Source organism: Crocuta crocuta, unplaced genomic scaffold (genome assembly GCF_008692635.1).
Source record: "Crocuta crocuta isolate KB4526 unplaced genomic scaffold, BGI_CrCroc_1.0 scaffold190, whole genome shotgun sequence".
NCBI classification, from domain to species: Eukaryota; Metazoa; Chordata; class Mammalia; order Carnivora; family Hyaenidae; genus Crocuta; species Crocuta crocuta.
This window is the reverse complement of record NW_027527955.1, coordinates 4,203,527-4,217,102: the sequence shown is the minus strand read 5'-3', so window position 1 is coordinate 4,217,102 and position 13,576 is coordinate 4,203,527. Positions and strand designations below refer to the sequence as shown.

The window sequence follows — 13,576 nt, the reverse complement described above, 5'->3', positions numbered from 1 at the left end:
TTTTACGTTTCCTTTTAGTTTATCATTTGTCTTAGTAAAAAACTGTTGAGTATACAATGTCAGCAGCAGGGGCTTGCCTCCCTCTACAGAAAGTGACATATTGATTCTGAATCAGTTCCAGTCTATCCGATGATACTTCTAAATGTTTCTCTGGTGCAACATCTGCGTTCCCTTTTCTACCGACAAAAATGTACTAATGTTTCTTTCAGAAGTGTTGGAGGAAGGCTTCCAGATTCCAGCCACAATAACAGAACGATATAAAGTCGGAAGAACAATAGGGGATGGAAATTTTGCTGTTGTCAAGGAATGTGTAGAAAGGTGAGAAGGATCTCATTTGCATCGGACTTTGAAGGAGACATTTGGCATTATGTTTTCCAAGGTTGTGACTTTATTTTAGTCTGTGGCACATATGGAACAGCTTAATGTCTCAACTCCAGATGTAAAAAAAAATTTTTTTTTAAGAAAGAAAAGTCCGTCTAACAACAGATTTGAAAAATGTAGTGATTCCTGGGACAATCTATAAATTAAGGACTTTGATTTTTCCTTTTTAATGTACTCAGCAAGCCTTTGCCATATCTTTCAGGTGAGTCCTTTTATTTTGTTTAAAAAAAAAACCACATCGAGCAGTTTTCTCTACACTGTTTGGAGACATTTTGTACAGGCCAGAACGTTCTTGTATACAGTGAATTCTAACATGGTATATCATCAGATTAAATGTAATAGCCTTGCTTCAAAATGCATTAGATACTGATGCCAGCAAAAATAGTGTTTAGTACATTAAAATGTCTTAAAATGAAAGAGCGTGGTACTCTTGTGGGCCACAGGCGAGGGGTTTGGAGTAAAGGGTTTATGCCTGAGACCTTGATATCTAATCAAGGACAGTGGCTGGTGGCTACTAGATGAAGGGACAACTCAAACTCCAAGTCTGGTGCTCGAATTGGAATTCCTTTCCTGAGCAGATTTTCCCTTTACAGGGACCTGGTCAGCCTACAGCATCTTCTCAGAGCTGGTGAGCAGAGTGTTGAAACGTCAGGGGGCAGCTGCCTCATTCCTTGATGGGGTATACACCGCTGGCTTCCTGGGGCCGGCCTGCGGTGTGTACACTTCCCTGCCACTTTTCTCGGCCCCCAGTGAGGCTGGGCGCCTGCAGCTCACCACCGTATGAGCTAATTCTCCTTCACTCTGCACTACCACTCAGACAGGATGCCTCGGACTAGAAGCTCTAGCCTGGCAAGATCCCGAGCTTGTTCTTCTCCAGGGGCTCTGATTTAGGAGCGCGGTTTCATGCTACTTTAGAGCTGGCGGTCTGCACAGGGCCGCAGACACCACAGGGGTCCTTAGTTTGGCCAGTGTCCCCCGATTTGCTCCCCCGCCTTTGCAAAGGAGCCTTTGATTCCTTTGCTACTGTTAGGAAGATGCTTCCCTGACTAAGGTGACAGAGGCCTCGTGAAGATACCCTTGTGCGCTAAATCTCAAACTTTGCTCCACCCTGGCGTACCAGCTGGGCTAGGATATTCCCACCGGTGCCAGCAAGCCACCGTAACAGCCACCCTGTGAGAGAGGGGCATGAGGAATCGGTAGTACGGAAAACCCCGTAGTAGTTACTGTTAGGTCATCTTTTCACCTCTCTTCCCCTCATCACCCCACTGCCACCACAGAGTTTGACCATTGATTGCCTCACCCCCAAGTACAGAAAATTCTCCATGACTTTCCTAGGCTTCACACCTCCAAAAACAGGAACAGCCACAGCTCACTGCGCATACACTATATACAAAGCCTTTATGATATTTCATGTAATTGGCATGATAATACCATAATATCAGTATTCTCTCCATTGATAGCATACAAAGGAACACCTTGAGAAGTGAAATGCCCAAGGTCGCTCAGGTCCGAGCCCAGCTCCAGAACACACACTTCTGACCACTCCACCACCTCCAGCAAAGAGTCTGTCAGGAGAATGCAGCTTACCTGATCTAATGTCACACATGACCTGTGTCTACATGTGTCCCTGTAGAGAGAAGTCAGACAATCAGGAAAGCCATTCTTAAGCCAATGGATGGAAGTGTGTGTGTATGTGTGTGTGTTTATATAAGTTTATATTTCATTTATACCTTTACTGACAGTACATTAAACTCTTTTTAACTTTTTTCCCACCGTAGCCAAAATTCCCATTTTTAGCAGATTGCTCTTCCTACGAGGGGCATCTGGTTATCTGCCCGAGTTTGTCATCTGTTGAGTCTGGGGTGGCAGCCATGTGCTGCTTCTCCTAGCTGGCACAGGGAGCTTGATGGTGCCTTAGTCCAACACTTACTGGTCTTCCCACAATAGAAAGTGCTCATGGTTCCATCCGGAATTAATTTTTTCTTTCTTTCTTTCTTTCTTTCTTTCTTTCTTTCTTTCTTTCTTTCTTTCTTTCTTTCCTTCCTTCCTTCCTTCTTTCTTTCTTTCTTATTTCTTTCTTTCTTTCTTTCTCTCTTTCTAGTTTGGCTTGTGTTCATTGTGCGTGAGTTCACATCTTGGGTCTCATCGTATGAACCTTCACAGTCTAAACACCAGATTGCTCCAAATAGCGTTAATATTCTGCTCCTGCTGAATGACGGCACATGGCATGTGCCCTCTCTCCCCTGAGGCGTCACGAAACATTCTTTTAATATTTTCCAGAAGTCCAAGAAAATAAAAGCGAGCTAAGAATGTTGTGAATGGCACACATTGCTTGCAGTATTTTGAAGGATGCATATAGGCTAACAGAAGCAAGTGTGTCCCTCCTCTGTTAATAATATGCTGTCACAGGGAAGGTGTGCCTACAACAATGGATATGATGACAGTGTTCTGTAGGCTTTTTGTTCCATGGTCCCGAGTCAGCATATCCTTTGGTAGTAAGTGCCAGGCCCGCCTAGATCTCTGCCTACTTCCCAGTTTCTCCAGTGGCCCTGGAGCCTAGGACGTGCTACAGGAAGTTGGGGAACTGAGATGTGTTCTGTTCTGAAGCTGTTTTATAGAGCACTTGAGGTCCCAAAGAAGCTCAGAAAGCTGAAAAGCAGTGCAGAACGGTCAAAGCATGAGTAGTGGGCTCTCAATGAGGGGCCCGTCGTCTTTGGCTTTCCTGGCTCTTCATGGACTAGTCACCATACAAGCCAAGGGTACAAGTGGTGCAGTTAAGAGCAGTGACAGTGTCTCAGGTGGCCTTTGGCCCTCCTGTCTACCTGCAATGCTTGCATTTTTTAGCACGGCAGGCATTAGAATTGCATTAAAATTCTAGCTGCTCGTGACTCCCTCTCTCCCTCCTTCCCTTATAAACCTGAGAAACTACAATGAAACCATTGGCTTCAGCAGTGAGTATAGGTGGGTTCAAACCCATCCAAACATGCTGAGGCTTCAGTGTCACAGCAATGGGTTGTATCTACCTAGGAATTCTGTCTTCAGAATTCTCAAGAACCTCCAAAACCTTGTACCTGTAGTTTGAAGGCATTTCCTTCTGAAGTACAATTTGGAGGATGAGTCTGAATGGAGAAGCTTAGCTACTTCCCAGCTAGCTGGCAGCATTCTTTTCTTTCCAAGGATGCTTGGCAGCTAATAGCCATGGGGCTTGCGCTCAAGTTCAGGATCAAACTCTACTCCAGAGATGTGAGATGAGACCCTCTGGTGCGTCAGTTCTCCACTCTCCGCAATTACCCCAGTAGGAGGCGGCTGAGATGGGCTTTATTATGATTACGAGGTAAACAAAGGGCGCTGTTGATGAACCCCTCTTTGTTGAGGGTTACTAAATGCCACCACCCTCTGGAATCCCCGCACCTAATCCAACATGCTTGGAGCCTCTGCTAGTTCAGGTCTACAGTGGGCACATCTGGGTCTACAGAGAGAGACAAGACGCCAGTCCCTCTGCTTGAGAACATGACCCACAATCAAAAGACTGCCGTGAAATTCATCAAATGCTATGGTGAGAATGCCCGGGAAGCTCTTTTTCCTTTTCCACGTAATCTTTTTTAATACCCTGAAAACCTAGCAAATCCCCCATAACAGCAACAACAGAAAGCACATTAGTCCAAGACACCCCAATTACTAAGCACTCAGCTGCCTTGGAGAGAATGGCGGGGAGCAGGCTGGCATTGGGTTGAGAGTCACAAAGTCTAAACGGGACAGCTTTCTCCAAACCATTGTTTTTTAGCACAAACATAAAAAATTAGCTTTAGTTGAAGTTTGTAAAATTTGGAAATTTCTCTCTTAATAGTTCAGTCTCTGACCTTGGGTCAAAGTTAACAGGAAGGGACCTAACACATTGAGTTCCCGTATATGAGGAAGCAAACAAAATCTGTCCTGCTGCTGCTGCCGCCTTTGCTGTGACATGTGACATTCACGAGCTCCCTGATTCTGTGTGAGGTCAAGAAGGTAATTTCAGGAACAAACAAGCAAATGGCCTGTGGCTTCACCAGCAATCCCTGTGTCTAGTGTCCTCACTATAACACACTGTAGATTCCTGTCCTTGGGGCCAGGGACCAAGTTTTGCTCACCTCTGTGGCTACGAAAGAACCAAGCGTGTTATTTTTTATTTATTTTTGAGAGAGAGACAGAATGCGAGCAGGGGAGAGGCAGAGAGAGAGGGAGACACAGAATCTGAAGCAGGCTCTGGGCACCGAGCTGTCAGCACAGAGCCTGACGCGGGGCTCGAACCCATCAACCGTGAGATCGTGACCTGAGCCAAAGTCAGATGCCCAACCGACTGAGCCACCCAGGACCCCCCCAAAGAACCACGCTTGTAACCACTTGCTGAGTAATTACAGGGGTGCAGCGGTCCTCTCGGTTAGGGTGTGCAGGAAGACAAATACTTTATTTAAGGTATTATTTCTTGCCAAGTGTTTTCATTTACCAACTTAAAGCAAGCAGTTAAATTTTTATTCTTAGAGTATACGTTTAGTACTAACACCTGTTTTCAGGCTAATTTTCCAGACTCAGCTGCTTTCCTATAAACGTATACTTCCAATAATTAAGGATTTTATTATGACTTTATAGTTCTGTCCTCAGGGAATCAAGAAAGAAAACTTGGAGTATTAATTTCGGGGGGTAAATGTAATTAAGTGTTGAATCGTGTTATGTAAGGCTCTGGGTACTGAACTCATGAAGTCCCTTTTCCTTGTAAAGCCCTGGGGCCACAGCAACCCGGGCTTGCTGGCATTTTCCTTTCAGCCCTAGGCTCCGGACGTATCTTGATTTGCTTGGTGTCCTGGGAGCCGATACACCCACTTGCTCCTTGGAGATGCTGTTCCTTGTTCTCCTGTAGAGGGGACTCAGCCTTCCTTGTCCTACACCAGCGCTTTCCCGAGTCCTGTAATCTTAATCATTCCAGAGAAACAGAAGATCAAATGGCAAACACGGGGAATGACAAGACTAAAAAGCCCCCCTCTCTTCTCACCAGCACTGTCCTGTCATCCAGCCCCTTTACGGAGGCACAGAATGAAACGTGACCTCCATCCCGGCTCCCCGGCCCTCCCTGGGACCGCCGGCTTTTATCACAGTGGTCAGCCTGAGAGTCCAGATTCCTCTGTCATCGAATGAAACATTTTAAGCCAGATAGGAAATTGCTCATGGACTCGAAGCGCAGATTTGTTTTATTATAGTTTTTTAGTGATTTGTGAAAAGCAGAGTCCAGAAACACTTCAGCTTTTAGTTTTCCTCTTGATTGAGGGTTTTCACATTTGCAAACAAACCCTTCGGAAGCCTCGAAAGGGATCCCTTGATCCTTCCGTAATGTGAGGAATCCCCTTGTATATGTTTAACTTCACTTTCTCATTTATCCATGCAGAGACCTGGAAGTATAATGGGAGAAGCGGTGACAAATGACATGAATGGTGTCTAAAATGCCCTTGAGACACACTGCTAATATCTGGCCTCTTCATTTATCGGCACATCACTCCTGCTCTGAACACATAACCAGGCGATCCCGCTTTGTGTCTCCATACTGAAAGTCTTAAAACTCTATTTTAAATTTTTGTCCTTAATCAGCCCGACTCCCACTGTATTTCATTTGGATTCCTAAAGTTAGCTTTTATCTGTAGGGAAAGAGCCAAGCTGTTGTGGTTTCCCACCAGACATGAAATGGGAATGCTTGTAAAATAGTGGTTTCTTAGCCTTATTAAGTATACATTGTGTCCTTCGACAATAGAGAGGTCATTTTTTTTTGGCACTAGAGTATCTTAGAAATGTTAACACCAGTTAGGAAGCTATTTAAAGGTAGCTATGTGACTAAACCCTCCCTCCCACACCCATCATGGCGGGGTGGAGGGGGGCAGTGTTGGCTGGGCTGTGTGTGAAGCAGAGTCCTCAAGAACTCAAGAATCCTGATTTTAGTGCTGCCTTGTGGCTTTGGATGATGAATCTAACTGAATTGTCACCTCTATCTTATTTCTCTGACATGACACTGCCAGAAAAGGCCCAAGAAGACACATGAAGCTCAGATAATGGTCATATCCCTTTCTGTACCCCTTGAACACATCATCCATGCGTTCCCCAACAGAACTCATAGACTTGCACACTGAACTGAAGTCTAAAGAGTGGGAACTGTGTACTGAGAGATTTCAGTGAGATTATGAGAGACATTCAGAAAATGTCACGGCCACACTTCGTGGAAACAGAACCTCAAGAGAGTTTGGGAAGAAGGGCAGAAACTCACATCTACTTTAGGTGCCGACAACATGACTTCAGAGGGCAGAGCAGTGCAGGGCTGGGCAACCCAGGGGGACGAGTTACTCATGGCAATGGCAATGATGGTGGTTTTATTACAAGTATGGTAACACTAACAGCTCAAGACATTTCTCTACTATCATGTTGGCTGTCCTTACCCTTGGTCAACCCCTTAAGGTTTACATATTTCTTTGAAAAAAGGAAAAAAGAGGTTTCAGGTTTTTTGTTTTTGTTTTTTACACCCATTTGATGCAAGATCTATGGGGTAAGAAATGAATCCTTAACAAAATGACTCAATAGATTTGAAGTTAAGTTTCTTTTCTTTNTTTTTTTTTTTTTTTTTTTTTTTTTTTTTTTTTTTTTACAAATTCTTTCTCTTTGCAGGTCAACTGCTAGGGAGTATGCTCTGAAAATTATCAAGAAAAGCAAATGTCGAGGCAAAGTATGTATAAGGCTTATTATTATGAAAATATATTGTTTTGGGGGGTAGAAATGCAAAAATCAGTTCCCAAATAAACATAAGTTCACCCTAGGGGTTGCATTTTGGTGGAATAATATTATGTATATTTATTGGAATATAACTTTATAAATATTCTTGGAATAAAAGCCGATTGGAAGGATTGTATGTTATTTCTCTTATCATTGTTTACTTGCTTCATTTACTTTTGTGATCTAAGTGTCATTCCATCCTTCTCTATGCAAATTATAGTTATCCTGATAGGTTCTGAAATTACAGGCATCATCTGAAGACCTTCAACAGCTTTTGGCTGTTCGAGGCTATCTGAATATCAGAATCTAAGATATATTCATTATATTTTACCAAAATGCATCTCCTGTGACCTCAAATAGTTTAGCTTTACTCATCTGAGTTAGCTCCTCATATGTTTTGACGTGTATATTGATTAAGGTAACTTTTCCCTTGCACAGGAGCACATGATCCAGAACGAGGTATCTATTTTAAGAAGAGTGAAGCATCCCAATATTGTTCTTCTGATCGAAGAGATGGATGTGCCAACAGAACTGTATCTTGTCATGGAATTAGTAAAGGTGTGTAGCTTAGAAAAAGAATAAACTTCCGCGGGGCAGCATGCTTTTCTATAAGACAGATAGAGCTCTCTCCTTCATTCCTTTCCATCAATTCTCATTGATCAATGATCTCATTGATCTCATTCATCCGTCTCTCATTTCTATGCATTGGCATAATGGTGAAGAGTATTAACACTAGAATCGTACTGCGAGAATTCAAGTCCCAGCCTTGACCTGTACAGCATTCTGACCTTGGGTAAACCTCTCTGTACCTCAGTTTCCTCAAATGTAACATGAGAAGAATAATAGCATTTACCAGGAGTGTTATGGTGAAAGTAAAAGCGATGGCTTCTACCATGCACTTTGTAATATACAGAAAATATTAGGTAGATACCAATATGCTCATTGTTGCTATCCTTTTAGTAGAAACCGTTCATTTTTTCATGAACTGCATCCAAAGGTACCAACCATTCTTATATTTTAAAAAGGCTTTAAATTTTAGTCACCAACCTAATAGAAAAACAACACAGTCTTAGTAATAATGTGAACGTTCTGCTGCCTTTCGGTAAATGTTACAACCTTGTCCTGTCACATAAGATTACGTTTGTGTTCTATTTACCATAGAATATAGAAATGGCCATATGTTCATAACTGCTGCATCTAAGTGAAAGGTGACTCACCTGTTACCCCTACTTCCGTATTTAACATTTTCAGTAACTAAACGTTTTTATAAGTTTAATGTTTAGTTTTCATGGAGTGACAGTTTTCTCTATTATGTTAATCTAATAGAAGGTGTAACTGATTTCTACGTCAGTTGTAAAACGTCATAAATGGGTCACACCACCCTCTGCATCGACTGTGTGCACCCAGCAGCAAGAGCCTCGGGCTCCGGCAGCCCTGTTTGGAATCCCACAGCCCAGCTGGCGGCGGAAATCAACACCGTGGAATGTGGTGTCTCCTTGTGTAAAGAGTTAAGACAAAGACAGCATGTAATAAACTATAGGCTGTGACTATATAGAAAAATATTCATTCGAAGAGCCTTTAAACTTCTGTTATTCAGAGCTGCTTTATTTTAGATCTGTTGGGGAATTCACAAAAGGCCAGGTGAAGTGAGCACCTCCCAATGCTTCTTAGGGATTTCTTAGTGGTTATTTATCTCCACAGATGAAGCCTACTTTTTCCTACTTCCTGTGAGGATTCGTTTCTTTCAGAGAGGTGGGACTTGTTTGAAGTGACACCGGTTATTGTCACATTGGAAGCTGAGGGAGATTCAAAAATGGTAAACTGTTCTTTCAGAAAAGAAAGGTCGATTTCAGTTATTCAGAAGATTTTCATATTGGTGCTTTATCACCAAATGAAGTTTGGTAATTGCCAATATTGTAAAATATACTTTATCTAGCACCAAGGATAATATTTTTACAGTGACTTTAATTTTTAGAGCAACAAATTTAAACCATTCCTGCTGGCCTTCTGTGTGCTGTTAAAAATTGATTATCCCCCATATACTGGCTCATTTTTGCAGATTGAAGACTAACTTAAACTTGAAGCCGAGAAGTGAAAGAGGCAAAGGCTTAAGAGTTCGGAACACATTTTGTGGGGAAGCCTGGGCTGATTGTCACTCATTTGCTTAGTCAGGTGACAACAGCTAAGTAACACTGGGAGGTCCTCACTTCACTTGGCCTTTTGCGAATTCCCTCTGGAGGACCAAGATGGCCTAACAAGGCCAGAGGGGGTCTGCGTTGTCCAGCATCGGGACTCCTCAACCGCACCACCAGATCATACCCTTAAATTTAGGCTGACCCAGAATTGCTGTGAGGCCAGGTCTGGAAGCATCCCAGGAAATAAAGGCCAACCCCAGGCTTGACTTGCAAGGCTCCCACAACATTTCCCCCGAGTAATGTAGTTAGCTCCATGCTTCTCGAACCCTAAATGTCCAGGTGTGCCGAAGAGTGGCTGCAGCTATAGGATAAACAAGGCTTGTATTCTGGAAAACAGTAAAGTAACAGTTATTATGAGTGAAGTTCCATATTAACAAGAACAGGCCTTTAGACTTCTGCCTACAAATGTGGGCACATGCAAACTGTGTATGTGTTCAGAGGAAGGCAGACCTTGTGGGGCGGTGGGGGGTAGGTGACCCTGAAGCCGGGCGCTAATCGATCAGCAGGAGTTAGAAAGACAAAGACAAGAAGAGACAGGCCGGGGGCGGGGGGGGGGCTAGGTGGCTCAGTCGGTTAAACCTCCGACTCTTGATTTCAGCTCAGGTCATAATCCCAGGGTTGTAAGGTGGAGCCCCGAGTCTGGCTTCAAGCTGGGCATGGAGCCTGCTTAAAATTCTCTCTCTGCCCCTCTCTCTGCCCCTCTTGCATGCATCCTCTCCATTTCTCTCAAAAAGAAAGAAAGAAAGAAAGAAAGAAAGAAAGAAAGAAAAAGAAAGCAAGAAAGAAAGAGAAAGAAAGAAAGAAAGAAAGAAAGAAAGAAAGAAAGAAAGAAAGAAAGAAAGAAAGAAAGAAAAAGAAAGCAAGAAAGAAAGAGAAAGAAAGAAAGAAAGAAAGAAAGAAAGAAAGAAAGAAAGAAAGAAAGAAAGAAAGAAAGAAAGAAAGAAAGAAAGAAAGAAAGAAAAGAAAGAAAGAAAAAAAGGAAAAGAAAGAAGGGACACCCTAGGAAGGGGGTTGTAAGGAGGACAGGTTCGGAATGCAGGGTGATGGGGACATGTTTTAATGACCCGGGAAGAACTTCCTAGCGGGACCAGAAGGTGGACTAACCAGGCCGGCTAGTGGCAGGAGATGAGCTGGGACAGGCTGGCATGAAGCCGGCCACCGGGCATGGAGAGCCACCGGGCAGAGGAACGCTGGCTTCCTGCGGGGAGAAGGGAAAGGCAGCGTACCTCGTGGGGAGGGAGCCGCCAGCTCGCCGGACGTTTTGAACGAGCCCCCGGCTCAGGTTGTGAGGCCACAGGACAACCAAGGGCTAATGCGACAAGCACCCTCACCCAGAAGGTGCAGCGGGGTGGCCCGGGAGGCTGTGTGCGCGGCGGGCCTTACAGGAAGCACTGGCTGACCGCGCTGTTGAGGATGCCGAGGCAGGGGGGAGACACGATGCCCGGGGCCTCCCTGGGTGACCGGGAGAAGCGTGGAGTCCTTGCGGGGCGGCGTGTACAGCCACGCACAGGTCCCGCTGCGGCGGGTGCTGTCCACACCCACCGCGGTGGAGATCCCGCCCCTGGAGAGGCACGGAAGCAGCCTGTAAACCCACGTCTGACAGCCTGGCCTTCGAGAGGAGAACGTGTCCGTGTTGACACAAATGTACGTGTTTCGTTTGGGAACTGAATGGAGCGTGGGTGAAGCCCCCTGAGGTGGGNGGGGCTCGAACCCACGAACCGCGAGATCATGACCTAAGCGAAAGTCGGACGCTTAACCGACTAAGCCACCCAGGCGCCCCTACATTCGTCACTTTTCAAAGGCTGCCTTGGGTGGGGGTGGGGGGGGGGGGGGGGGGGGGGGGGCAGAGGTCAGGCCAGAGTGTGACCTTCGAAAATTGTCAGCCTGCAAGTGCTAGGTTCTGCGGTTGCTATTTAGAAACACAAATGCGATCCCTTAACCACACGAGGCATCGATGAACACAGTTGGCTCCTGTGCTCGGCTATTTGGTGCACCGTGTGCAAGAATGATGCAAACGCTGTGAGTAAATCAGACCCAAATTTCTGAAAGGGCTTCAGATAGAACTAAATTTAGAGCCTAAAACCGTTCTGTTTCTCCAAATAACAATAAGTTAGCAAGGAACGAGGGAAACAAAAGTTCAGATGAACAATGGTCCTAGAAACCTTCCTTTGAAATTTCTTCATCCACCTCCCTCCTCCTCTCTTTCTCTCTCATTTTTAGAATGACAGTTTCTGGTCCTTTTCTCTGCTCCTTACAAAGAAGCACATTATTGAAAAAGAAAACACTACGCCCACGCCAAGAGAGCTAAATCTAGAGAGTGAAGGGAATTGAGTGTGTGTGCACGTGTGCGCGCATGCGTGTGTGAGTTTCACAAGCCAGCAGAACATTTTGTTATGGGTGTGGTCTGCAGTATTACCTGCTTCTCATTTTGGGAGGTTTAGAATTATGACTTTGAACTTGCGCTGGTATTTGATAGGAGGCACGTAGCACATGCCACCGGGGCACCCAAGTGTCTGTCACAAGACTTCTGCCCTGGAGGCCTGGCTCTCCCTCTCCTCCGGGGCTGGGGCTGCGGTAATGACTGCATGTCCGAGGGCAGAGTCCTTGCCCTGCTTCTTTGAGCCCTGGAGGAGATGCCACTGGCTTTCCCAGCGGGGACAGAAATCACCATAGAGTCCCTGAGAGAGAGAAGTGGCAGGGAAAGCTCAGGGAGCTCAGAGACCCAGCACGTATTCTTCATCTCCTTCCTAGCATGTCAGTTCCCTCTCCAGGCGGCTCGATTGGACCATCTGTTAATGTTCTGTTCTCAGGGAGGAGACCTCTTTGATGCCATTACTTCCACTAACAAATACACTGAGCGAGACGCCAGTGGGATGCTGTACAACCTGGCCAGCGCCATCAAATACCTGCATAGCCTGAACATCGTCCACCGGGACATCAAGCCAGAGAACCTCCTGGTAAGCGGGATTCTAACCTCAGGCGTCTTGAGTTCCAAGCACTCATAAGTGAATGTGAATCTCTCTTTTTTCCATTCCTGTTTTCTTCCTTTTTTGAAAAGAAATCTAACTTAAAGTCTAAGTTCCAGCTGGACTTAAGGAACTAGCTAGAAATTAGCCTTTTAAGTTTGTCTACAAGGGTTAATGTACCATTAGGAGTACTAGACTAATCAATAGCAAATAGAAACCTGTGACACGGTTGGGGAAATAAAACTCGGGAAGTCTAGGACTGTGGTTAATACCTTGGGCTAAACCAAGATAATCATAAGGAGCATTTATGTGTATATCATTTATCCATAGCACTTTGATGTGAAAAGTGTTTACTTGGAGGGGGTGAAAGGAAGCCCATAGTCTCTCAAATTTACATTTCAATAATATGATCTGAAAGCTAAGACAATAAATCATGAGTTTTAAAGACACCAGGCCTTCAGCATCAAAATAATCATAACGGGGACTGATTTTTTAAAATCAGAGACATCCTTACTCCCCTTTATGACTATCTGTTTTGCTTCTCATGAACTCAGCATCTCTTGAGGAAACACCAAGAGTTCTTTATGCAAGCAAATGATGTTCCTTTCCTAGTCCAGTCATTAAGGGGACAGTGTTAGAAGGAATTGAGGAGACAGAGACTGGGTATTGAGGTGCCATCACTGGTGAACATGAGAGTAACATAAATTTTGCTGGCTCTCCAGGCTGGAATTTTAACGAAATCTATTCATTTTCTCTCCTCCCTCCCAAGATCCTAATTCTTCTTTTACGTTCATTATCCGGGCCCAAGAGACATGTATTATGTATTACTGTTAGTTTGTCCATCTCTTCAGAAATCTGGGAACTGAGGATTCTCTTTCTGAAACACTGTTTCTTCAAGGGTGGTCCAAAGATTCCCTGCATCTGAACTACTCCCAGATGCCTGTTAAAAATGCAAATTTCTGAGCCTCCCTGCAGCCCTAGCAAATCAGAATCTGGTGACTGGTGACAGGGTACAGATCTTCATTGAAACAAGCTCCCCCACATGACCCGAATGAGCATTCAAGTCTAGAAGCAGATGAGCAGCCCAACCCCCACTGCACTGTAAGGGCTGAAGGCATCTGTTGTAATGGAAACCGACCCGTGTGCTTGCCCTGCGCTTTTACCCACTCTGCCATTTAATCCTCACAACGGCCATATGGGGTCGGTTCTGTTACTGTCCCATTTCACAGGTAAGGAAACAGTCCCTGAAAG

The 13,576-nt window shown here is 44.7% G+C and overlaps 1 protein-coding gene across 3 annotated transcripts in view; it reads left to right on the top strand.

The window, feature by feature from the left end:
• Window positions 1-13,576, top strand: part of DCLK1 (doublecortin like kinase 1) — a 396,113-nt gene that overhangs the window by 333,125 nt on the left and 49,412 nt on the right. For all 3 annotated transcript variants that reach the window (XM_077752540.1, XM_077752539.1, XM_077752541.1), the window contains 4 exons: window positions 210-318; window positions 7,060-7,117; window positions 7,603-7,722; window positions 12,170-12,316. In XM_077752540.1, the coding sequence (XP_077608666.1) occupies window positions 210-318; window positions 7,060-7,117; window positions 7,603-7,722; window positions 12,170-12,316 (434 nt within the window). The remainder of the gene's footprint in view (window positions 1-209; window positions 319-7,059; window positions 7,118-7,602; window positions 7,723-12,169; window positions 12,317-13,576) is intronic.